Source organism: Hypomesus nipponensis, chromosome 13, assembly GCF_054491055.1.
Source record: "Hypomesus nipponensis isolate SF chromosome 13, ASM5449105v1, whole genome shotgun sequence".
Taxonomy (NCBI): Eukaryota; Metazoa; Chordata; class Actinopteri; order Osmeriformes; family Osmeridae; genus Hypomesus; species Hypomesus nipponensis.
Genome location: NC_140373.1, coordinates 10,351,669 through 10,375,139, shown reverse-complemented (window position 1 = coordinate 10,375,139; position 23,471 = coordinate 10,351,669). Strand labels below are relative to the sequence as shown.

The 23,471-nt window shown below is 50.0% G+C and overlaps 2 protein-coding genes across 3 annotated transcripts; one reads left to right on the top strand and one right to left on the bottom strand.

Moving 5' to 3' along the window:
• Positions 1–628: 628 nt before the first annotated feature.
• On the bottom strand, positions 629–15,069 carry rnls (renalase, FAD-dependent amine oxidase). Of its 2 annotated transcripts, none has more exons than XM_084669472.1 (7): positions 14,645–15,069; positions 14,152–14,257; positions 13,475–13,620; positions 12,697–12,858; positions 4,124–4,297; positions 3,205–3,380; positions 629–1,371 (listed from the first exon to the last, which is right to left on the bottom strand). In XM_084669472.1, exons 1-7 carry the CDS (start codon positions 14,760–14,762, stop codon positions 1,219–1,221), a joined length of 1,035 nt encoding a protein of 344 aa, XP_084525598.1. In that variant the 5' UTR covers positions 14,763–15,069; the 3' UTR covers positions 629–1,218. The 2 variants fall into 2 exon arrangements, with proteins under 2 accessions (XP_084525598.1, XP_084525599.1); XM_084669473.1 differs by having other exon boundaries at positions 12,697–12,855.
• A 149-nt stretch (positions 15,070–15,218) lies between these two features.
• On the top strand, positions 15,219–23,463 carry lipf (lipase F, gastric type). Its single transcript, XM_084669471.1, has 10 exons — positions 15,219–15,351; positions 16,918–17,037; positions 18,739–18,850; positions 20,793–21,000; positions 21,285–21,394; positions 21,658–21,794; positions 22,000–22,146; positions 22,308–22,379; positions 22,494–22,562; positions 22,713–23,463. The coding sequence occupies exons 2-10, from the start codon at positions 16,930–16,932 to the stop codon at positions 22,944–22,946; spliced, it is 1,197 nt and encodes a 398-aa protein (XP_084525597.1). The 5' UTR covers positions 15,219–15,351; positions 16,918–16,929; the 3' UTR covers positions 22,947–23,463.
• Positions 23,464–23,471: the final 8 nt, after the last annotated feature.

Genomic DNA, 23,471 nt, shown 5'->3' with positions numbered 1-23,471 from the left:
TGAAGCATTCAACCAACTGAGAACCAGCTCTCCCCCCCATCTCTCCCTCTCTCTCTCCCCCTCTCCCTCTCAGGATGACGAGGATAAATTATGCATCCCCTTGGAGCAAAAGCTTTCTCTTTTTCCCTCTTTCTCTTTCCTCTGCCTCTTGTCTCCGTTTCACGCATCCTCTCTCCATCACCCTTTGTCCCTCTTTCTTCACGTCCCTCTCCTCTATCCACCGCCCTTTCCGCTCTTTGGCTCCTTCTCTCTTTACCGTCTATCCATCCACCTCACTTTTACCCCCTCTACTTTTGTTCCTCCCGACATCGTCCCTCTTTCTCTCTTTATCCGTCTATCCTCTCCTCCAGGTCACCCCCCAGGGCCCCTTGCCTCCCCCCTGCACCCAGGAGAGAAGCTCTCTGGCTGGGTAAGGTGATGCAGGGTGGCGCGGTCAGCCCATAGTCCCTGGCTGAGTGTAACCTCTCTTTCTAATGCATCATGTAACACTCATTAAAGCATTTTGATTGCTTCCTAATCGCTTTTTGACTACCTACATCCATTCTCCTTGACTTTGCCCTGAGCTCAGGATCATTAGTTACCCCACCACCTGCCATTGCACGCACACATACACACACACACACACACACAGGATGGTTGGAAACTTTTATTAAATTTTTTTTTCCCCCACAAAACCGTGAACAAGTATATTTACAGTTCTTCATTGAGGTGTGCCAGACTGAAGCGGTCTAAGCAGGCCCTGGTCAGGGTTGGGGCTGGATCCAAGGTCAGACACCCGCCTCAGAACTCCTCCTCTGTCTTCCCATTCACACTGTGACTGTCCAGGGTTAGTGGACGGTCAAGGCTCCTAACAGGCAGGTCTCAAGGAATAACATTCTGTTCTGAAACCAACCCCTCCCAGGCCTGGCTTGATGAACACAGCCACCACAGTGCCCCCTGTGTGCTGGGTGGTATTACAGCTCATGCAGAACAGTGTGTGTGTGTGTGCGTTGTGTGTGTGTGTGTATGTGTGTGTGTGTGTGTGTGAGGTTGTTGTATGTGTGTGGGGGGTTGTATGTGTGTAAGGTGTATGTGTGTGTGTGTGTGTGTGAGGTGTATGTGTGTATGTGTTTGAGGTGTGTGTGTTTGAGGTGAGTGTGTGTGTTTGAGGTGTGTGTGTGTTTGAGGTGTGTGTGCGTGTGTTTGGGGTGTGTGTGTGTGTGTTGGGCAGGGGGGAGATCAGAGGGAGGACTTGAGCACGCTGAAGACCTGCAGGGCTGACTCGATGCAGCCGTCAAAGTTGGAGTGTGTGAAGCCGTCTCCTCCACACACCAGTAGAGGCTCCGCCAGCAGGGTCACCTGACCAGGGCAGCCTGCCGCCGCCGTCGACACCTGGGGGGGGGGGGGGGGGGGAGACGATAGGAGCGGGAGAGAAGGCGATAGGAGGGGGAGAGAAGGCGATAGGAGGGGGAGAGCAGGGGATAGGAGGGGGAGAGAAGGGGACGGAAGGCGGCGAGGAGTTGGGAGAGGGAGAGTAAGGCGTTTGGGAGGAGGACGGTAAAGGTGGAGGGGGTGGGAGGTACAGGAGGTCAGGGAGGATGGGGAGGGGGGTAGAAGGAGTGTTAGCATCCGTCTAATGCAGCTAAATAACGGCTTTATCCTGTCTCCTCCTCCCTGTCCGTTTAGCACTTCATTTGTGTGACTTTATCTTTCTCTGGCAGACAAGAGACCATCCCACACACACACACACACTCTCACACACACACACACATGGTCACTCTCACACACACACACACACACACACACGCGCACACTCACTCCAAGCCCACACCTCCCGCTCATCGGTCTCTGGCCTTCCTCGGGGTCATCACTGCCTGGTGTTTGGAACTAAGGGAGCGCACGTAGGCCTGCCGTGCACGGCTCAAGTACAGCTACGTGCACATAGGAGCATGTTCGTCCACCGAGGAGGAAACACAGGCCATTTCCTCTGGATGGTAATATCCCTCGTCAGAGACGTTACACTGCTATCACACACACACACACACACACACACCTCACAGCCAATTTACAGCTATCATCATCATCATCATCTCCTCCTCACCCCTCTTCCTCTTTCTGCTACTAAGGAGTGAAAAGAGAGAGCGAGAAGAGAAGGGGAGAGGAAGTCAAAGATAAACTACCCAAAATGTCCAGACACCAATGCCTGTGTGTGTGTGTGCTGTGCGTCTGCGATTGAGATGCACGCACGCTGTGTTTGCACGTGTGTGCGTGTCTGCCTGTATGCGTGATTATGTGTGTTTATGTGCAAGTGTGTGTGTGTGTATACAGTATGTGCATGTGCGTGTGTACATGTGTGTGTATCTGTGCATGTGTATACAGTACGTGTGTATATACGCGCATGTGTGTGTGTGTGTTTTCTTCCAGAGGCCCTGGCCTGGGCTCCGGGCCTCCCACACAGATGTTCCCTCACCTCCGACCCCCGGCCCAGCACAGCCTCAGAGTGTGGGTGTGGGCGTGCACGTGTGCGTGCACAAATGTGTGTGTGTGTGTTAGTGTTAGTGTGTGTTAGTGTGTGGGACATTTTTCTGGTAGACGAGGAGAATGTGGTCTCGTTCGACAAAAAAGACACAATACCGTAGTGCATAATGTAGTTCCACCTAGAACATCGCCCCATAGAACCAAATAGCACCATTTAGTACCTCATGGTGCCCCCATCTACTCCACAGTAATACCTAACCCCCACCACATAGAACCTCCCAGAACCCCTAGCAGGCCACAGTAGGACGTCGTGGCACATAGCACCGTTAGATACATGAAGATAGACATACTGTTGATGTAGATGTCATGATGCTTGTAAACAGGACACAGCACCTACTTCAGGAAGGAACGGCCTGTTCTATGAGGTCAAACACACTGGTCTACGAACACACACACACACACAAGCGCTCCATTCAGAACCTGGGCAGAAAGCTGTTGTTTACTGGACGGCCGAGGAGGGAGGAAGGCGTCTCGGAAACCTCTTGAAGTGCTTGAGGGGGTTGTGATTCATCAACATTTACATGTGGAGGGGTTTTTTTACATTTGGAAAGTTTTAGTCCCTAAAAAAAGTTACATCTGGAACGATTCCGTCGTGCCTGATTATATCAGGCATGCCATGAGTCAAGCCCATTCTGCCTTGAACTCAAGAAGCTGTGTTCCAACTCCCATCAACCCCCCCTCTCTCACCTGGGAGTACCTCCACTTCTGACACTTGACACTGATTGGTTGAGGCAGACCAGGAAGTAGCCTGTTGAGTTCCTCCAGGATGACAGGCTCCACCTCTTCCTTGTCTTGCTCCAGGTGACGCATGCCGAACGGAACGCTGGTGTGCACCACCATGGAGGGCCCGTGGTCCGGGGACTCTACACAGACGCGCACACACACACACACACAGAATACGAGAGGGGTAGAGAGAAGGCAACGTGGAAAGGAGCAGAAGGGAGGAAAGGCGGGTTGAGTGGGAGAGAGGGGAGGAGAGCGAGAGGAGAGAGAGAAGACGGGAGGGAGGGGTCGGAGGCAGGAAGCAAACGAAGAGAGATGAGAAGAATGTAATATTTAACAGGCCCTGTGATTAAGATGTTGTCATGCCAACACTGCTGGGCATGAGAGCTGACAGGTAGAGGAGCACCTTCAAAGACGCGTCTCCTCTCACGCCCCCTCTTCTCTCTCTCTCTCTCTCTCTCCCTCTCTCTCTCTCTCCCTCTCTCTCTCTCTCTCTCTCTCTCCTTCCTATTTCCTCTATCTCCCTCTACATGGCTCACATTGATCTTCCTCTAACTCCCCTCTCCCCCCTCCATCTCTCCCAAGCTTTCTTATCTCTCTCTCTCGCAATAATCTCTCCCCTCTCTCTCTCTCTCTCCATCGCTCATCTTCTTTCCTAATCTCTCACTCCGTCCCTCACCTCTCTTTATCTTAATTGCTCTTCATCTCTTTCCATCTCTCAATCTTTAGGTTGATCTTTCTCCCTTGATCGTCTCCTCCTCCCTTCCTCTCACCCTCATTCTCTTGCTTTCTCCTCTTCTCTCTCTCTCTCTCTCTCTCTCTCTGTCACACACACACACACAGGACTACACCGGGAGGGTGGGGGGTCAGAGTGCGGACTAACCTGCACTGCGTTTCTTGTCGTCGATGGCGATGAAGCGTATGCAGGGGCTGTTGGAGACGTAGCGGGCCGCCCAGGGCACGTGGATGTGAGCCTGGGGGGCGAAGAACAGACCGAGGGCGTACCTGGACGAGTAGCTCACCCCCTCCAGCAGCCCACGCTGCTCCTCCCCCATCACTGAGGACACAGCAAGGGAGACAGAGTGAGAGTCTGCATAGATGTGTGTGTGGGTGAGAGTCTGTCTGTGTGTGTGTGTGTGTGTGTGAGAGGGTGGGTGTGCGTTTGTGTGTGAGAGGGTGGGTGTGTGTTTGTGTGTGAGAGGGTGTGTGTGTGTGTGTGTGTGTGTGTGTGTGTGTGTGTGTGAGAGGGTGTGTGATATAGGATCAGGGTCACAATCAGAAGTGCCTGTCTTCAGTGCTCTGGCTGTACAATGTGCCAGAGGATAATATCTGGCTCCAGTACATACATAAGAACACACACACACACACACACCACTAACACTGCCCAGGTCATGCTGCTGTAACACTAGCACTGCTGCTACTAAGAAGCAGGGGGGGGGGGTCATATAGACACGCAGAGTACAGATGAGTAGAGCAGAGTGTAGATGAGCAGAGTGTAGATGAGCAGAGTGTAGATGAGCAGAGTGTAGATGAGCAGAGTATAGATGAGCAGAGTGTAGATGAGCAGAGTATAGATGAGCAGAGTGTAGATGAGCAGAGTGTAGATGAGCAGAGTGTAGATGAGCAGAGTGTAGATGAGCAGAGTGTAGATGAGCAGAGTATAGATGAGCAGAGTATAGATGAGCAGAGTGTAGATGAGCAGAGTGTAGATGAGCAGAGTGTAGATGAGCAGAGTGTAGATGAGCAGAGTGTAGATGAGCAGAGTATAGATGAGCAGAGTGTAGATGAGCAGAGTATAGATGAGCAGAGTATAGATGAGCAGAGTGTAGATGAGCAGAGTGTAGATGAGCAGAGTGTAGATGAGCAGAGTGTAGATGAGCAGAGTGTAGATGAGCAGAGTGTAGATGAGCAGAGTGTAGATGAGCAGAGTATAGATGAGCAGAGTATAGATGAGCAGAGTGTAGATGAGCAGAGTGTAGATGAGCAGAGTTTAGATGAGCAGAGTGTAGATGAGCAGAGTGTAGATGAGCAGAGTGTAGATGAGCAGGGTAGAGCAGAGTGCATGCTGGATTTAGTCCCCTACTTACCAAAGCATTAAACTACAACGTATGTCTTAAACTCAGGGCTGGTGGCCCACATCAATGAAATCCTACAGCTCTGATGGGAAACTAATCTGTTGATTGGTTGTTCCAGAAGGTCGGTATCCATCTGTGAGTGTTGTGGCGTTCTACAGCTCCCTCCATTTCACTGCAGGCTGTTTCAGTGTGTCTGTGAAGGCTGTTTCAGTGTGTCTGTGAAGGCTGTTTCAGTGTAACTACTAAAGGCAGATTCAATGTATTTTGTTACGAAGGAAAAACGTAAATGAATGTACAGATATTCTTTTCTTATTACCTGTTCCTCCACAGGTGCTCGTGTACCTCAAGAGGGAAGGAGGCCCTGTGTGGAGGCTGTCTATCAGAGAACTATCAATCCTCATAACACTGAGATCTGACCAGCTGGCCTTCCGGCACACATCCAGCTCCACACCAGGCCCAGAACAAAAGAGAGAGAGAGAATGAAAGAGAGAAAGACAGAGAGCGGAGAGAAAGATTTAAAGAGAGTGAAAGAGAGGGGAGGGAGACGGAGGGAAAATTATCCCACCAAACCTACAGCACCAGACTTAAGCTCTTGGTCCAACAACCAGGCCCAGGTACAGGAAGAGGGATGAAATGATAGAAAGAAAGACAGTGTGAGACAAGAAAAGAAAAAGAGAGAGGGGAGAGAGAAAGAAAGATCTGTACATAGAGGTAAAAAGAAGAAAAAAAAAGACTGTTCACACAACAGTGCCTTGTAAACACAACACATGACCTTGAGAGGAGGCTGTCAAAACGCACAGCGCTGGTAACCCCAGGGAGTACCTTCCTGTTCCCCCTGCAGTCTAGAAGGCGGCTTCACGTGAAGGCAGAGCACACATACACTGACTCCGGTAGCAAAGGTCAAATGAACAATTCATGGAGCGGAGCTCCCTCAGGTATGTTTTATGATGTCATAGATCATGAAAGAAACTGTTTAACAGCTACCTCGCCCGCTCTGAGAGGAATTAATACGAGATTCATACCAGCAGTCAATTATAAAGCTCCTCCCATCTTCACAGCCTTGGGCTGGTTGTCTGACGTTCACGGATTAAACTGGGTATATGTGCATTAATTAAAAGCCATATTTCATATTTTTACGACTGTAGCACTGCTCAGATGGAAAAAGAGAGGAAGTGAAGGGGAGAGAGAGAGAGACAGAGAGAGGAGAAAGAAGGACTGTGGAAATCACCTGTAGTCAAGAGTGTGTGTGAGTGTGTGTGTGGTTAACTATAGGAAGTTCTTCGCTCTCAAAACCTAATAAATCTGACCTCATTCTGGAGTAGAGGAGACACCATGTTTATCTGTTCTCTAGGAAACATGCTGATCTGCACGTTGCCTCTCACACGTGTGCGCGTGCACACACACACACACACACACACGCAGTCACCTACAAGGACCAGTTACACATCATAAACGATCGCTCCTTCCCCCCATCTGGCGTGACCATAAAATGAATCATATGTTGTGAGGTAGATAGACAGGTGTGTGCGCATGTGTGTGTGTGTCATTGTGAATCGTATAATGACTCACAGTGGATCAATGAGGTGTGAAAGGTGAAGAGATACAGAGCGCGAGAGGGAGAGAGGAGGGGGGGCGGGGAAGGGGGGTACAGAACAATAGAAGGATAGTCCAAAGTAAAGTTGTGCATGGCGGGAGAGGAGTATAAACTGACAGCCTGTCTTACTCCATGTCTGTCTGTTGGTCTGCCTGCATGTCTACCTGTCTTTCTGCCTGCCTGCATTTCCGTCCGTCTGTCCGTCTCCTCGCCCAGCCGCTTGCCGGCTCGCCTGGCCTTGAAACAGCCGATGCTAGCGGGGCTGAGAGGACAACACGTAGCTTGGAGTTTTCTGGGAGAGAACAGACAGGCATCCCCTGACAGGCAGGGTCAGACTGGGGTCAGCCTGATGTGCTGGACGGAACAGCCCGGCCTCATCATTACTGCGGGTTAGAGTGTGGGGCAGGCATGAATTATGTATGTCCCGTCTGTGTGCTGGGCTGCGTTACCTCATTACCACCTGATGGAGTCTAGGAAAGACTGTCGGAGAACGGAGAACAGGGGGGGGAGGGGGGGAGGAGGGGGGGCTGCCAGGTAAACATATCGACCTGACAGTCAGAAGTGTGTGTGTGTGAGGGGGGGGGGGGGGGGAGATTCTTTCACTCAACAACTTATCAGGGCTGTATGTGAATGTAGCTGGAGGCAGTTTTAAGTTTGGAGTTTCTTTTTTTACAAACTGGATTCTCAAGAGTCGATGGTTCTAGTATGGCCCGTGCAGTTGGAATAATATTGTTACAGTAGGCTAGGTTCTAGTAGGCCGGTGATTCTACAGTTTTGAACTCAATCTTGTTGATCATGCTTTTGAATTTCAGTACTGATGCTAAGTGTGCTTCTTGTATAAAAGATGCTTGCTGAGCTAAGGATGCTGGATAAACTAATGATGCAAGCTGAGCAAAGATGCAGGCTGAACCAACGATGCTGCCTGAGTTAATGATGCTAGCTGGGCTAATAATGCTAGCTGGGCTAATGACATTAAACTGTGCTAATGATGCAATTGACGCTAGTCTGCTGTTGCATAAGCTCAGCAGGGTAGCTTGTTTAGGTAAACGGACCACCTCAGGGCAGGAACTGAGGGGAGTTCACTCCTCTGATAGCAGTCTGTGTGTGTGTGTGTGTGCATGCTAACTTCAGGACTAAGCAGATCCATCTAGAGCAACAAGCTACAGGCACCAGGACTGACGTCAAAACCAGAGAGGTTATTTTAAGCACAGAGTAAAAATTAGCCAGTTCCACAATCTTTATATAGAGTCTTTGTCCCAGTTACACCCAACCTTCTAAACTTGAACTGCCTGTTGCATCATCTAGCACACATAAACCCCCCTTGTACATAAACCATCCTTATACATAAAAAGAAAAAGCTATCTTTATCGAGCCCAGCACTTTATCTATAGCAACGCAATGGGCTGGCTGGTGGCTACAATCGCAGAATTCAACCTTGTTCGAGAGATGGGTCATTTATTATCTATGAATCATCCTTTGACTGTAGGTTAACTAGTCATTCCCTCCTAGCCCTGCAGTCAGACCTCGAGCATAAACAACCCTCCGGTGTGAGAAAGTCTCTGGCTTCGTCTCAGTGCTGGGGAAGATGGGGACTGTGATGTGTTGATATTACCTCCCTCTTCTCGCAAACCAACCCCAGACAGGGATGATGTCATGCGCGAAGAGGCGCAGCTACATATTAAATTAGACACTGGCCAGCAGGCTGCTCTCTACAGAGGGGCCGGGCTGGGACGACGCCATGGCTGCTCTTTTCTAGTGGTTTCTCTCTCTCTCTCACACACACACACACGTTTAGGGAAGTGTTTGCATGCTCCGGCAGAGGTGTGAAAGGCCCGAGCCCCTCGGTGGCTTGGCTGTGCGTCACTCGTCTTTCCATCTTTCTCCCTCTCTCTCTCTCTCTCTCTCTCTGTCGCTCTACTTTCTCTTCCGCTCGACTCCGACTCATCCTCTTTTGCTTACCCTCTTCTCACTCTCTTCCTCTCTACTCTCTCTCGTTCTGTACCCTCTCTCTATTCCTCTCACTCTCTGTCTCTACTCCCTTTCTTCCTCTGTCTCTTTCTCTCGCTCTCGCTCTCTCTCTACTCCCTCTATTCCTCTCTCTCTCTAATCCCGCTATTCCTCTCTCTCTCTCTACTCTCACTCTCTCTCTCTTCCTCTGTCTCTCTCCTTGGTCTTGATGCCCGTAGATATACGCTCGCTTGGTTACGTAATCCACTCGGCAAGCTGGAGAGGAGAGTAGGAAGAGAGGGAGAAGGCTCGCTCCGTGAAATGCCTTTTGCTCATGTCAATACCACGGACGCGCCAACATGACACGCACCCACCCCACGCACCCTCTCTCGTGTGTTCTTGGAAGCCGTGCGTACCACACACGGGCCCCGGGATGGCGTCGCCGGCAGCCGGCTGAGCGTGCGAGCGGGGCCCTCGTGAATAATGTATATACGCCGTGGCCCATGAACGAGCCCTCAAAAGTGCGCGTGTGTGTGGCTGGGAGACCTCTTCTCTGTGTTCCAGTCCGAGACCTCGTTCTCCTCACTCCTCATTGTTGGGTAGTGGTGGTGGGGGGGGGGGGGGGTGGAGGGGAGGAGGAGGGGCAGTGAGTCTGTCTCAGCCAGTGATCAGAGGGGGAGATGACATCATCCTCGACACACTTGACTGAAGTGCCTCGACGCTGGCGCGCACACACACACACACACGCACGTGCTGACACGCGCACGCACGGCATAACAGCAAGAGACACGTCCTGTGTAAAAATAGACCCGATTTATGTGGAATGATCCAGTCTGTCATTGAAAGACTGAGGTGGCTTCGAGTGTGATCGCTGGAGCCCAGCCCCACAACACAGGCACATGTTTCGTAAAAAAAATGGAGGAATGTTGTTTCTTAACTTGAAGCTGGCTTTGAAGCCTAACAGAGGATGAGAAGAGGAACAGAGAGGAATGTGTGAGTGTGTGTCTTCGGAACAGGGGGAGTGGCTATTTGGGGAAAGCAGTGGGGGATGGGGAGGAGGAGGAGGTGGAGGGGGTTCAGGGTTCAACAGTGAAAGGTCAGGGTTCATACCTGAGAGGTTTCGAGATCCTCTCTTAGTTGTACCGCACTGTGCTACGGTCTGCCTCCAGTACAGGAGTTAAGACGGGCCTACACCCAAGTCATCCATCCACCCAAACCCCCCTCTCCAACCCCTACCCCCCCAACCACTCCCACACCTCTGCCCGACCCCACGCCTTCCTGTTGCCCGACCACACCCATCCACCCCTCCGCCCAACCCAACCCCCTCCCCCTCTCCTCCCTGGTTCTGAGCAGCACAGCTGGGGGGTGCAGCAGGAACAGCAGGTTCCACATCCAGGGACGTGTGGGCAGCGGGCAGGACCGGGGGTTGGGTCGTGTTTAAAGTTGCCTCTGTGGCTCGTTTCATGGCTCCCTCCCAACGTGGGCAGAGGGTGTGTGCGTCTGTGTGTGTCCGAGAGAGTGAAAGAGAACGACCACGTGTTTTGTGCAAGAGTAGGCGTGAACGCGTGTTGCGCGTACGAGCGTGGGGAAGGGAGTGTGAGCGCGCACCCTTCTGTGCGAGTGCGGAATGTGTGCGAGCGTGCGTGAGCATGATACGTACGCAGCCTGTGCCACGGCGTGCGGTCATCGCGACGCCACCGGCAGGTGTACGGAGCACCACACACAGACGAACCTCTGCTCCCTCACACCTCTCCTCCTGGGCGAGGGCCAGGTCTCTCTCTGTCTCTCTCTCTCTCACTTCAACATTCCTGCTCTGCTCCGGCAGCTGGGGCCGTGCTGGTGACGGAGTGCTCAGGGGAAGGAGCGAGAGAGACACACTGAGGAGAGCGGTTCGACGAAAGCTGCACACATTCAGGGAGGGAGGGAGGGGACGGACAGAGGGAGGTTCGTTTCCAGGAACTGGATGAGAACTTAATGTGAACTGGGTTAGAGATCTTGGCAGGGCGGTTGTCTCTGGCTGCAGCCGGCCAGGGTTCTGGACCAGGGACAACACCCCTCACCTACCCTACCCTGGCCTGACCACCTCTCCTCTCCCCTCCTGCCCCAGCCTCTGCTGCCCCAGCCTCTCCAGCCCCTGGCCACTCCGAACCTGGCCTCCCAAGGCTGCCCCGCCCTGCCCCCCCCCCCCCCCCCCCCCGCCCCTTCCTGACCCTCCTACATAACGATGCACATTTCTACAACTTTCAAACAATAGGCCCATTTATCCTCCTCTTTGATGTCAAAGGACCTTTAAAAGCAGCAGACGCGAGGCGGGGTTGTGAGGCCGGGGGGGGGGGGGGGGCGGCTGGAGGCCCACAGAAACAGCCAACAGGTCTCCACAGACACAACACCACCTCCATCTGAGGAAGCCTTCAGACGAAACCCCCCCCCCCCCCCCAAAAAAAAAAAACGGTCAGGGGACACAAGATAAATCTGCTTTGATACTCTTTGGGGAGATCTACAGAGAAGATTTGACCTTCCCTATACGAACTTGTATTTGAAGAACCCTATCTTGTGTTTGAAAATGTGTCTAGAATGTCTGCAGCCAGAGGTCTCGCTATGCAAAAGGGCATGCAGTCTTCTCATTACAGCCAGTATTTCTGCTTCCCCCGGCTTCTACTCCTGGCTCTCTCAGGACTGAGGAGGATGTGTGAAGCCTGATTCTGTGTAAATGATTTCCAGATTGCTTCCTCATGGGCATACATGCCCAGCTCACAGCTCACACCGCCCCCCACTGGCCAGAGCCTGCCACTGCACCACAAGGGAATGACATCATTGCTGTCGACTGAAAACAATGAACCGCATAAGACACGCAGACAGATCACTGTTTTTCGGCAGGTGTCTCACACACAGGCAGCTATGTACACACACGCGCACACACACACACACACACACGCACACACACACACACTACATTCGGCATACTCCACCCTCAAAACAGGATGCGTGCGGGGCATTAGGCCCAGAATCAATCCAAGCTGGGAGCCCTTGTCATTCCAGTCATTTGCGATCACTTCCCTTACTGCCTTCTAACCCGCTGACAATGACTCCAGCATGGGAAGGGACCCTCGCTGGGGGGGGGGGGGGCAGTTTGTTGTGGGACCCAACCCAGCCGGCGAATGACGACGAGAGCTCTACATGCATGCGAGTGTTCAGGATCACAGTCACAGTGGAGAACACCCAGGGCAGCGTGGGCAGGGAGGAATGCTGTTAAATGAGAACAGTCTGTGTGCGTGTGTGTGTGGTGTGTGTGTGTGTGTGACAGGGTCTCCGTAAGGAAAGGCTGCTCCCCCCCCCCCAATGCAACAGCAGAGCAGAGCACAGCCCCTCCGTAAACAGGGCTGTGTCCTGTCCCCCCCCCTTCGCAGGTGCACAGCCCTGACGAGCACAGAGCTGGCTCTGGGCGTGCTCATCAGCGAGCAGAGCTGGGAGGAACTCTGGCACTTCAGCTTGCCATGAATCTGACGGTTTGTCAACGTGGCCAAGAGAGAGTTCAAAACCCACTGACGTAGAGAGAGGATGTGTGTGTGTGTGTGCTAGAGAGAGAAAAGGTGAGTGTACCCATGCATGCGTGTGTCACGCCTGAGTTTGTGTATGAGCGTGTGTGTGTATAATGCATGTGCGTGCATGTATGCGTGTATGTGTGTGTTCTGGAGCTGCGTGTCTATGTACGTGCGTGTGCACGTGTGTATCGCAGGTGTGTGTTCATATCTGTATATGTGTGTCTGCGTGTACCGTAGGCGTGTGCGTGTCCACGTGTGTGCATGAGTGTGTGTGCACAGCCGGGGCCAGGGTACTCACAGGAGGCCACGTCTCCCTGCAGCTGCAGGATCTGGGGGACGGGCATGGTGAGCACGACCACGTCAAACTCCTCCCCCGCGCCGCCCTTCCGGGTCACCTCCCAGACGGCGCCCCGCCGCCGGACGTGGGTGACGTGGCGGTCGAAGGACACCTCGGCCCCTGCTTGGGCGGCGAGACGCGTGGTTGGAGATGTGGCAGAGGAGGGGGGGGGGGGGGGTTGGAGGGGGGAAGGAGGGAGGGAAGGTGGTAGTAGGAAAGGAGTGGAGGAAGGGGGAAAAGCAAGGAGGGAATCCAAGGAGGGAAGGAGGGGGTGGAAGAAAGCAGCAGTTGATGTCACACAAAGCGCACCCTTGATTCAGGAAGAGGAAGGGAATGACACATGCAGATAGATACAAGCAACATGGAAAAATACCACTTGACAAGGCTGAGCTCTGGTGCAGAACTAGAGAACTACAGCACATTACCCAGGAGAACATTACTAGGTGGTTGGTATTTGGAATTTAGAATTCAATCTAGAACAATGATGACCTCACCACATTCAGGTCCCATGATTGTGGACAGAGAGGAGCAGTAAGAGGAAGCGAAGATGGGGGTGCAGGAAGTACACAGCAGTCCATGAGGAAGAACACACACACACACACACAGTCCACCAAATGCTCTATACAGAACCAGCTTTGACACACCCATCTCAACATTGTTTGTAGTTCATTGTGAGGTGTAGGGTGGAGAAGTCTGGGGAGGAAGGTTCGTGTGTGTGTGTGTGTGGGGGGGGGGTTACCTGACTGTTTCAGGAAGTACTTGACGATGGAGGACACGCCCTCGGGGGTGACGTAGTTCTTAAGCCCCTCCTCCTTCGACACCATGCCCTCGACGGAGGACTCCAGCGGCTTCAGAACGCCGTGGGCCAGGAGCTCCTCGTAGAAGCTGCAAAACACACATGAAGACGAGGAATGTCACAGAGAGCTTAACATTTACATGTAGTCATTTAGCTTACCCAGAGTGACTTACAGTAAGTACGGGGAAATTCCCCCCGAGGCAAGTAGGGTGAAGGACACGTCATATGACACTGCCGGGAATCGAACCTGCAACTTTCTGATTAAAAGCCCAATTCCCTAACCGCTCAGCCATCTGACCCCCTAACATACACAGAACTGCTCCTATGAACAATATTCTCAGCAGGTCTGGTTGTATGTACTGAATGTATCAGTATAACTGTCTAAATATACCTAACAGACCCATTAAGCTGTACCAGGACAGGATCCTAGGACATGTCAATGATTGGTTTTGATTTTAAATAGTTGGTCATTTGCAGACAAAGACACATAAAAGCATAAAACTTTCATTCAATATTCAACATGCCAGAAAAGTGAATCTGGGTACAGCTGTTTCTCACCCTAGGACCTCGTCCGGAGTGAAAACAGTCATTCAGAAAGATGAAGACAGGTGGCTGGTTACCTGTTGTGAGTCTGTGCATAGTATGGTGTAGCTGTGATATACTGGGCTCCGAGGTCAACTATACAGGAAGGATCGTTTGGACTTCTACTGGTGGACATCCGCCCTCCTGCAATGCACGTACGCACGCACGCACGCACGCACGCACACACACACACACACACACAAAATACACACACAAACATGCACAGCGATGACTCAAAAGATTTGATTACCTATTTTCACATGATGCTGACCATGCTTATGAAATGCTAATGTTAGCTCAGAAATCTAATCAGAATGTTTTGTTAGTCTGCCTAGTTCGTTGCAGCGGTATGTGACTGTGCTTTGGAAAAGGTTATATATCAAACTCTATGATTGAAAACGTATGTAACGCTGTAACCTCCAGTAGCAAACAATGATGCACGTAGCTTGAATGTTACGAATCAGTCAAAATGATGCGCTGTAAGTATAAAACTGACATCGACAGGTGTCAACAGTTTGCTTCTGAACTTACCTGCTCCACGCGATTTATCCCAAACGACAATTTTAACTTTGTGGGGTATTTCTCTTCGTAAAAGGCACGCGCATAAACTGCCGGTTAAGCCTGCTCCTACTATTAGTACTCGCGACATGGTCGACAATTAAGGCTATCGGTTTGTGTAAATAAATATAACTTAAATTTCACAGGTCTGGTCAACTATTTTGCATTGCTAGCTACCATTGTCACCTCCTGTAAATGTTACAACACCACTGGACGAAGGCCAACTGAAATGTACCCCGGGTTGATTGACTCAAGGAAGCAAGAAATACGAGAGAAAATGTATTTGACTATGAAATTATACTTTGATGCACATGTGATTCCTTGCTCTTGACATCGAAAGTAATTGTCACTTATACTTCAAAGGGGTTCTCTTATATTTTGGTCCATAAGGCATGATGGTGCACACAGAGTGCAAAATAATTAAGTCTGATTTATATGGTAATCTATTTTCGACCGAGAGACTCTTAACTACATTGATTACCATCCGATTATTGGGAAGTATCGACTTTGGGAAGTATAGAATGGACGTTTTGGAAAGTCGTTGTAACGACATGGTTATAAACAAAGTGTGAGCCAATCAGCAAACGGGACAGGGGGTGCCTCTGACGTTTTATTAAGCTGGGAGTCTTTATGACCGTCTTCCTCTTCCGTCGCTGCTGGAGAACTTCAAGAGGAACTGGGTAAGTGTTTCAAGTGAATACATTTTTTCTAGACCATTGCCAGGCTTGGAAATTCTCCTTTAAAGTTTGTGTTTGTGTTATGTAACATAACACATTTGTAACTTTGTGTCATATATTATGTTTCACATGTTATGTGTTAGCGTTTATTAAGTCATAACATTGAAAGGAGCATCCTTTTGCACTTTGCCAGTTCAGTCACAGTCACAATGTGTACTGTGCCAGTGAACCAGGCTTGAGGTTACACTCATGTCTGTATTGACAGAAGATAAAATGTGTTTAGTTCGCCGTTTAAAATGATTTAAAGATAGGCCTATCTATGCTTCTAGAGTTCTTAGTGATTGTCTTCTGAGTTGAAATCGACAAAAGGACAGTATGTCCTCAGTTGTTATATTTAGCTACCCCAGGAAACCCAAAGGTATCTCAAAAGTTTGCTGATTGTCCAAAGTCAAATACAGTCAGCGTCAGCGGTTATTTAGTGCGTGGACTGATCTATTTATGTTGATTCTTTAGAATTCCGCCGACTACTGCACTTTACATTTACATTTATTAATTTAGCAGACGCTTTTATCCAAAGCGACGTCCAAGAGAGAGCTTGACAAAGTGCATAGGTCACTGATAATAACAAGAAGATAGCCCCCAAAACATTGCCGGTAGCCAAAATTTGAAGCACACATTGTGAACAACCAAAAATAAGGGCCAAAGGGAAGAACCATAAGAGCATGTAGTTAAGCAAGTTAATTAAACAACATGAAACACTATAAGTGCAAGTGTACCTGTAGAAAAGCAAGCACCAAACTTTAGTCCAAAAGTCTGCTGTTGAATGCACTATAACTTACAAATGGTTAACTTTGAACTCTTTTATCAAGTGTAAACAAAACATCAAGTGATAGCACTGTTGTTACCAAATGTAGGCCTATGTGTATTAGGGACTGCGATAGCACATCATATTCATAGGTTGCATGAGAGAGTATTTATTGACGCACTATCAGTGGTTCTCAAAGTGGAGTCCGTGAACCATAGCCGGGCGTCCGCGAAATAATTTGCCATAAATTATAACATTGTTAAATTGTGCTGTATCATTAAAAAGTGAAAAAATATATATATATATAATCTACAGATGGGTGACTGACCAGTTGCACCTATAAAACAAGCATATTGTGTCAATTTAAGAGCACAAAGGGTATGCTGTATGGGTGTTACGATTATGGGGGAGTCCTTGGAAAATGTTCACTCCTGTAAGGGGTCCCTTGCCCCAAAAAGTTTGAGAACCCCTGCACTAGATGACTAAAGACAGACATCATCATGTAAATATACTTTTTGGTTATGCTATGGTTCCTCCATAATTTGACATTTTACCTACATTGGAACAAACAGAAACTACCCAAGTTCAACTAAACTTAATCAAGAAGTAATTTTACACCACCCAGTTCATAAACAAGATTGTAAAAACGTCCATATCTTTTGGATCTCAAGCACACAAAACAAAAGTTAAGTAAATAGCATTTTATGTCGATTACTCCAACATTATCAAATAAATCTATTGTGTTTGTGCGTGATTATTGTTAGGTGAGATAGAAAATGCTGTGGGCTGTGCTAAGTGCTGTGCTGCTGACCACTGGTGTGGTCCAGTGTGACAGAACCATCCTGAGGAAGGAAAGCCTAGACCCAGAGGTCAACATGAACATTGTGAGTATGGAGGGACACCCATACAGTAGACACACACACACACACACACACGCACAGTCGGACCATTACTTAGAGAGCACACTCTTGTCTTTGTCCCATGCGTAAGACCAAGTTCAGTGGAGCAAATCAAACATTCCACTGGACTGCCACTGGTCGTCGCTGACCCAGAAATTCCCATTCTAGAACCAATCCAATCGTTCCAGTGGAGTCACAAGCTCAAACCAACCACAGAAGACTTGAGAGAAGTGACTGTGCAGATTACGAATCCACAGGGCCAGTCCACTCAGACTTCAGCAAGCAGCCATAAGGGGTTGATGATTCACATGACCTTTCCCTGGTCCATGCCTTCTGCTCATGTTGGACCCCTCCATACAGCAAGAGGAACAACAATAGGGAAGTCTCGGTTTCAGCCTCAACCTTCACTTCAGACCTAGATTTGATTTTCTGTCGTAATACGTTCCATCCTAGATGTTCCTGTTCCCCCCCCCGTCCTGTTCCTTGTTCGTGTGAAAGGTGAATATGCCATTTCACGTGACATGTTATGTTTTACCCTCAACCCCTCCTCGTGCCCCTGCAGACTTGGGGAAGAAACACCCTTTTTTCTCCTCCCAGTCAACTAGCAGTGTCCCGTGGCATCTTACTTACTGAAGCCTGCAAAGGTCCTGACTGTTGATGGCGATTGGCAGATTTCGCCAGTGTGCATGAACGACCGCTTCCAACGACGTTGAAGACTTGTAGACAGTTTGTGTAGAACGCAGACGAGTTCAACGCCGCCACATTAGACACCTCAAACTCGGAACTTGCAGTGCTTTCTCACCGAATCTCACCATGAGACAACCTTGGGTTTGATAGATGGGCCTTTGACAGTGACAGCTTGTGTGGTTTGTGCTCTCGTCGGTTTGGTTGGAACTTCACGTTCACACCGCATGCTGCGGTTAAGATGTTATCGTAGCTTCAAAAGAATAGGAACCACAACTGGCCACTGCTGATAAGATGGTGTGCTCTGTTTGTATCCTATCTGGGCTAGACTGGGAGAACTCAAATAGAAACCACCCTGATTTGATTCAGCAGGGATTAATCATTCATTCATCATTTATTCAACTCTCTAGGAGGGAAAGGGTGAAATGTGAGTGAGGCGGGTGTGATTTCATCTGTCGTTGTTGGGAGCTAGGAGGTACAGGGGTTATCCTCAAATGGCCATTGGTAGACAGAACCAGGTGGATGAATTATGCATGGTTGGATTATATTGCAGGGGCTCATCTAAAAGCCTTCTCTCCCTCCTTTGCTCTCTCTTTCCTTCTCTCCCTCTCTCCCTCTCTCTATCTCTCTCTCTCTCTTTCTCACCTAATAAAGAAGATCTATTACAATTATAGAATATCATAATACCCAATGTCTATGTCATGTGTGAAATATACCGTATACTGAATATAAAATATCTATTAGATGTTACATATAAAACTGTCTGGTGTTTATACTTATCCATGGTAAGGAAACATAACTGTATTCTTATGTTGAGTGTGCCATGCATCCACACAGTAGAACACGACAAGGAATCTATTGTACATACAGGGTTTCTATGTGACTCCTTGTTGGTGAGGTAGGATAAATAAGGTGATGTGTCATCTGTCTCCCCCACTCTCTTGCTCCTCTCTTTCCCCCCTGCTTCCCCTTCCTGTCTCTGTCTCTCTCCCCTGCCCCCAGAGTGAGATCATCCATTACTGGGGCTACCCTGCGGAGGACCATGACGTGGTGACAGAGGACGGATACATCCTCAGTGTCAACAGGATCCCTCACGGCCTGGTCGACCAGCCAGGTAGGACAGGCCTACTCACTCACCAGACCAGCCAGGTAGGACAGGCCTACTCACTCACCAGACCAGCCAGGTAGGACAGGCCTACTCACTCACCAGACCAGCCAGGTAGGACAGGCCTACTCACTCACCAGACCAGCCAGGTAGGACAGGCCTACTCACTCACCAGACCAGCCAGGTAGGACAGGCCTACTCACTCACCAGACCAGCCAGGTAGGACAGGCCTACTCACTCACCAGACCAGCCAGGTAGGACAGGCCTACTCACTCACCAGACCAGCCAGGTAGGACAGGCCTACTCACTCACCAGACCAGCCAGGTAGGACAGGCCTACTCACTCACCAGACCAGCCAGGTAGGACAGGCCTACTCACTCACCAGACCAGCCAGGTAGGACAGGCCTACTCACTCACCAGACCAGCCAGGTAGGACAGCTTTACTCACACAGCAGAAAACATTTTTTAAAACGGTGTTGAAAGTGATTTCTCTCGGGTCCGGCTTTTCATCAGCAGTCCTAAACAAACTCCTCCGTCAAGCCCTTCATGTTATCAAGAACGGGAGTCCCATATTCCCTGGCACACTTGTTATTTGAGTGGAGGTGAAGGACAGTGTGTGTGTGTGTTCAGTAACAGATGTTTCTCTGCTTCCCGTCGTCTCCACAGCATGAATTAGTAACTGGATGTATTCTGTTGGACTCTGGACGACCCTTTCTGCTCATTCAGAATGCAAATAGATTCAGTTAATTACAGTAATATTGGCATTGGGCTGTCATTAGAAAGGCTTCATCTGGCCAGTGTGTGGGTCTACTTTGAACTCTCTCTCTCTCTCTCTCTCTCTCTCTCTCTCTCTCTCTCTCTCTCTCTCTCTCTCTCTCTCTCTCTCTCTCACACACACACACACATACACACAAACTCCTGGGTGGCAAGCAGCAAGACCCTGTCTGGGGAATAATTGTAGCTTCAAATGTTTTGTTATTCTAAGGATATCCTCGGCTGTATGCACTGTAATCCATACTGATACCTTATTAATAAGACTGGATCTAACTGTCGCTAGTGTCCCAGGACGCCCCAGTGCAGCTTGTCTTGTGTCTGATTCTGGAGCACTCTGATTGGCTGGAGATCCCTCACTTCCTGGTGTCCCACTTCCTGTGGTCACCAGGGATACGTCATTTTGGCAGTACAGAGACATATCAAACTGAAAAATTCAAACGGTTTACTCCCAGATGTGTTTGACATAAAATCAAAAGAATCAGCCGAAAATAGAAACAGCAGATACATTTCCATCGTTAGAAACTCTGTACTGTACAAAGACTGCAGCCTGCATCACAGATTCTATGAAAAACCCTGTCTGGACTTCACTTCCCATGAGCACCTTCTGTTTGTGGTTGTGTAACATCTGTCTCTTGGGACCAACCAGTAGTTATATAAACGCTCTCCAGCTGCTGACTCCCTATTGGCCGACGTCTCGGCAGGCTGGGGGCTCGTCTCGTTGGAGGTGTGGCTTAAGCGAGGGGGGGGGGGGGGGGGTGTAGAATAATGGATGGTATGAACGGCGCTGTGATCTCAGCCCACTGCTGAATGTGAACAGACCAGCTCGCACCCAGGCACTTACTGGTTGCTCTGGTAGCAGCTGCTCTACCCAGACCTTACCGGTAGAGCACAGAGCCCCGGGGGCGCAGACCGTACCAACAGAGCACAGATGGAAACGGAAACGAAAGGCTTTTCAATAGACTGAGCTTGAGGCGCCACCTGGTGTCCAAACACGGTACCTCAGGATGGGTCCATGTCAGGTTCCACAGCAGTGCAGGGGTCTGTTGGATAGGTTCCGGATTCACGCGATCAATTTGATGTGGACAGTGAATGATGTGTATATGTCCCCTTCTCTCTCACCTCCTACCTCTCCTCCCACCTCCCTCCTCTTCCCCGACCTCCCCCTCTGCTCCCTCAGGCAGCGCAGGCCCCAAACCTGTGGTGTTCCTCCAGCATGGCCTCCTGGCTGCAGGCAGCAACTGGATCACCAACCTGCCCAACACCAGCCTGGGCTACCTATTAGCAGACGCTGGCTATGACGTCTGGCTGGGCAACAGTCGAGGAAACACCTGGTCCCGCAGACACATCAGTCTCAGCCCCTCCCAGAAAGAGTTCTGGGAGTTCAGGTAGCGGCCGCTGTATGGACCACAACCACAGTTAGATACAGTTCTGACAGTTATAGACAGTATAGCGCTGAAGACTTCTGGTCGAAAGTGTTGCTGGTTCAAACAGGACATTCCATTCATCCTGATGTGATTGATTTTCTCTGTTAATACCTAAGCTCTCCTACGTGCTGAACTCTTTTCTCCCTTCTTTCTTCTCTCTCTCTCTCTCTCTCTCTCTCTCTCTCTCTCTCTCTCTCTCTCTCCGTCCCCTTCTTTCCATCCTCTTTCATTCCTCGTTTGTCCAGTTATGATGAGATGGCCAAGAAGGATCTTCCCGCTGTGGTCAACCACATCCTGAAGACCACAGGCCAGGAACAGATCTTCTATGTGGGCCACTCCCAGGGGACCACTATAGGTGCGACACCTGCGCCTTGACGAGCATGCAGAGTCACTGGGGACACTCTACTAACCATCTTTACAAACTCAGATAAATCAGTTCTATACACGTACTCCCTTTCTAACCCTCTTGTCCTCTACCATCCCTCTCTCTCCCATTCTTTTCCTCCGTCCTCACACGGATCCTCTTCCCCTCCCCTGTCCCTTTCTCGCTCTCCCTCCCATCCCCATCTATCTGTCTCGCGCACCCTCACCCTCTCTCTCTCTCTCTCTCTCCTGCAGCCTTCATAGCCTTCTCCAGCATGCCAGAGCTGGCCAGTAAGATCAAGATGTTTTTTGGACTGGCTCCCGTGGCAACGGTAGCCTTCACCAAGAGCCCCATGACCAAACTCTCAGTGTTACCAGACTTCCTCATCTGGGTGAGACGACATCAGCCGTCTGATCCTGTAGGCCGGGCGATGGCTAACTGCTAGCATTACTGCGTTCAATAATAATAGTAATACGGAGTAGAACTGAATCGAACACAGAACATACTGCAGAAGGGGAAGTATAGAAGAAGTGTCAGAGCTAATGAGTGTTTTGCTGACTGTAAGACACGTGTGTGTGTGTGTATGTGTGTTGCAGGACCTGTTTGGTCGGAAGGACTTCTTCCCTCAGAGTGATCTGATTAAATGGTTTGGTAAGGAGTTCTGCAGTAAGGAACCGCTCAGCGAGCTGTGTGGAAACCTGTTCTTTGTCCTCTGCGGTTTCGACGAGAAGAACCTCAACATGGTGGGTCCTCTGCCCTTCAGGGGCGTGGGAGATCTGCCAGGGGGATGAGGGGGGTGGAGGGTGTACTAACCAGCCGCTCACTGTTTCTCTCTCTCCTTGTCTCTCCCTCTTCCTCTGTCTCTCCCCCTTTCTCTCCCACCCTCCCTCTCTCTCTCCTGCAGTCACGGACTCCTGTCTATACCACCCACTGTCCTGCTGGAACATCTGTCCAGAACATGGTCCACTGGTCTCAGGTACACACACACACACACACAACCTGGCATACACACTAACACACCTGGCATGTACACACAGAAGACACCACACACCACACGCACCGTTCTGAGTCATGTTCTGTGTGCCGTCAGGCGATCCATGGAGGCAAGCTGATGGCTTACGACTACGGGAGAGCAGGCAACATGGCTCACTATAACCAGGTGAGCCCCACTGCACCTCTAGCATGGAACACACCCACACACACAAGCCATGGCACTCAAACACACACACTCCATCAAACACACCATCATCAGGCACAATCAGACTGCATCATTCCTATCTCTCTCCACCCCCCCCTCCCCTTCCTTCAGTCCACGCCCCCACTCTACAGGGTGCAGGACATGCAGGTCCCCACAGCCCTCTGGTCCGGTGGCCACGACACGCTGGCCGACCCCAAGGACGTGGCGGTGCTCCTGACCCAAGTTCCCAACCTGGTGTTCCACCAGCACATCGAGGCCTGGGAGCACCTGGACTTTATCTGGGGCCTGGACGCTCCCCAGCTGATGTACCAGCAGATGATCAAGCTCATGGAGCAGCACCGCTGAGGGGGTTGAGGGGGGAAAGAGGACACACAGGAATGCCTTTCTTTGAGGGAGAACTTCAATTACTTCTGCCTTCTTTCTCGGTAAATCACTTGTTTAACAATGCTGAATTTCTTTTATCCTTGTGAAAACACTGATCCGTTATTAGATTTTATTGATTGTAACTTCATGGAAAGAGCCATGGATAGATGGATGGATGAATGGTACTGGGTTGGGTGACAGTCTGAGAAACTCCAGTCTAGTTAAACATTCAACACAGCGATGCAGTCAACAGTCTGAGCCTCAGAGAATCAGCAGGTGACCTTAAAAGGTTTAAACTAACTATATGCACTTTCTAAACTGCAGTGAAGATCAAGATAAGAAAATCATGTTTTTCTATGTTATGTGCTTCGCATTCTGTCACACTACTACCTTTGTGTAGGAACATTTGAGTTGATTGTCAACTTGTGACACAATTACATATCTATGCTGCTTTGGGATGGATTTGATCACTAAATAAACAACCATTGTTTACTCATTACAGAGACT

Bases quoted from the DNA above. Each gene is read 5' to 3' on its own strand.
- rnls (XM_084669472.1), bottom strand. From the start codon at position 14,762: ATGTCGCGAGTACTAATAGTAGGAGCAGGCTTAACCGGCAGTTTATGC. The intron at 13,621-14,151 runs GTAACCAGCCAC...TGTGTTTTGCAG, and splicing joins TATGCACAGACTCACAACAG to CTTCTACGAGGAGCTCCTGG. The intron at 3,381-4,123 runs GTTAGTCCGCAC...GCGTCTGTGTAG, and splicing joins CGACAAGAAACGCAGTGCAG to AGTCCCCGGACCACGGGCCC.
- lipf (XM_084669471.1), top strand. From the start codon at position 16,930: ATGCTGTGGGCTGTGCTAAGTGCTGTGCTGCTGACCACTGGTGTGGTC. The intron at 21,001-21,284 runs GTAGCGGCCGCT...TCGTTTGTCCAG, and splicing joins AAAGAGTTCTGGGAGTTCAG to TTATGATGAGATGGCCAAGA. The intron at 22,563-22,712 runs GTGAGCCCCACT...CCCTTCCTTCAG, and splicing joins ACATGGCTCACTATAACCAG to TCCACGCCCCCACTCTACAG.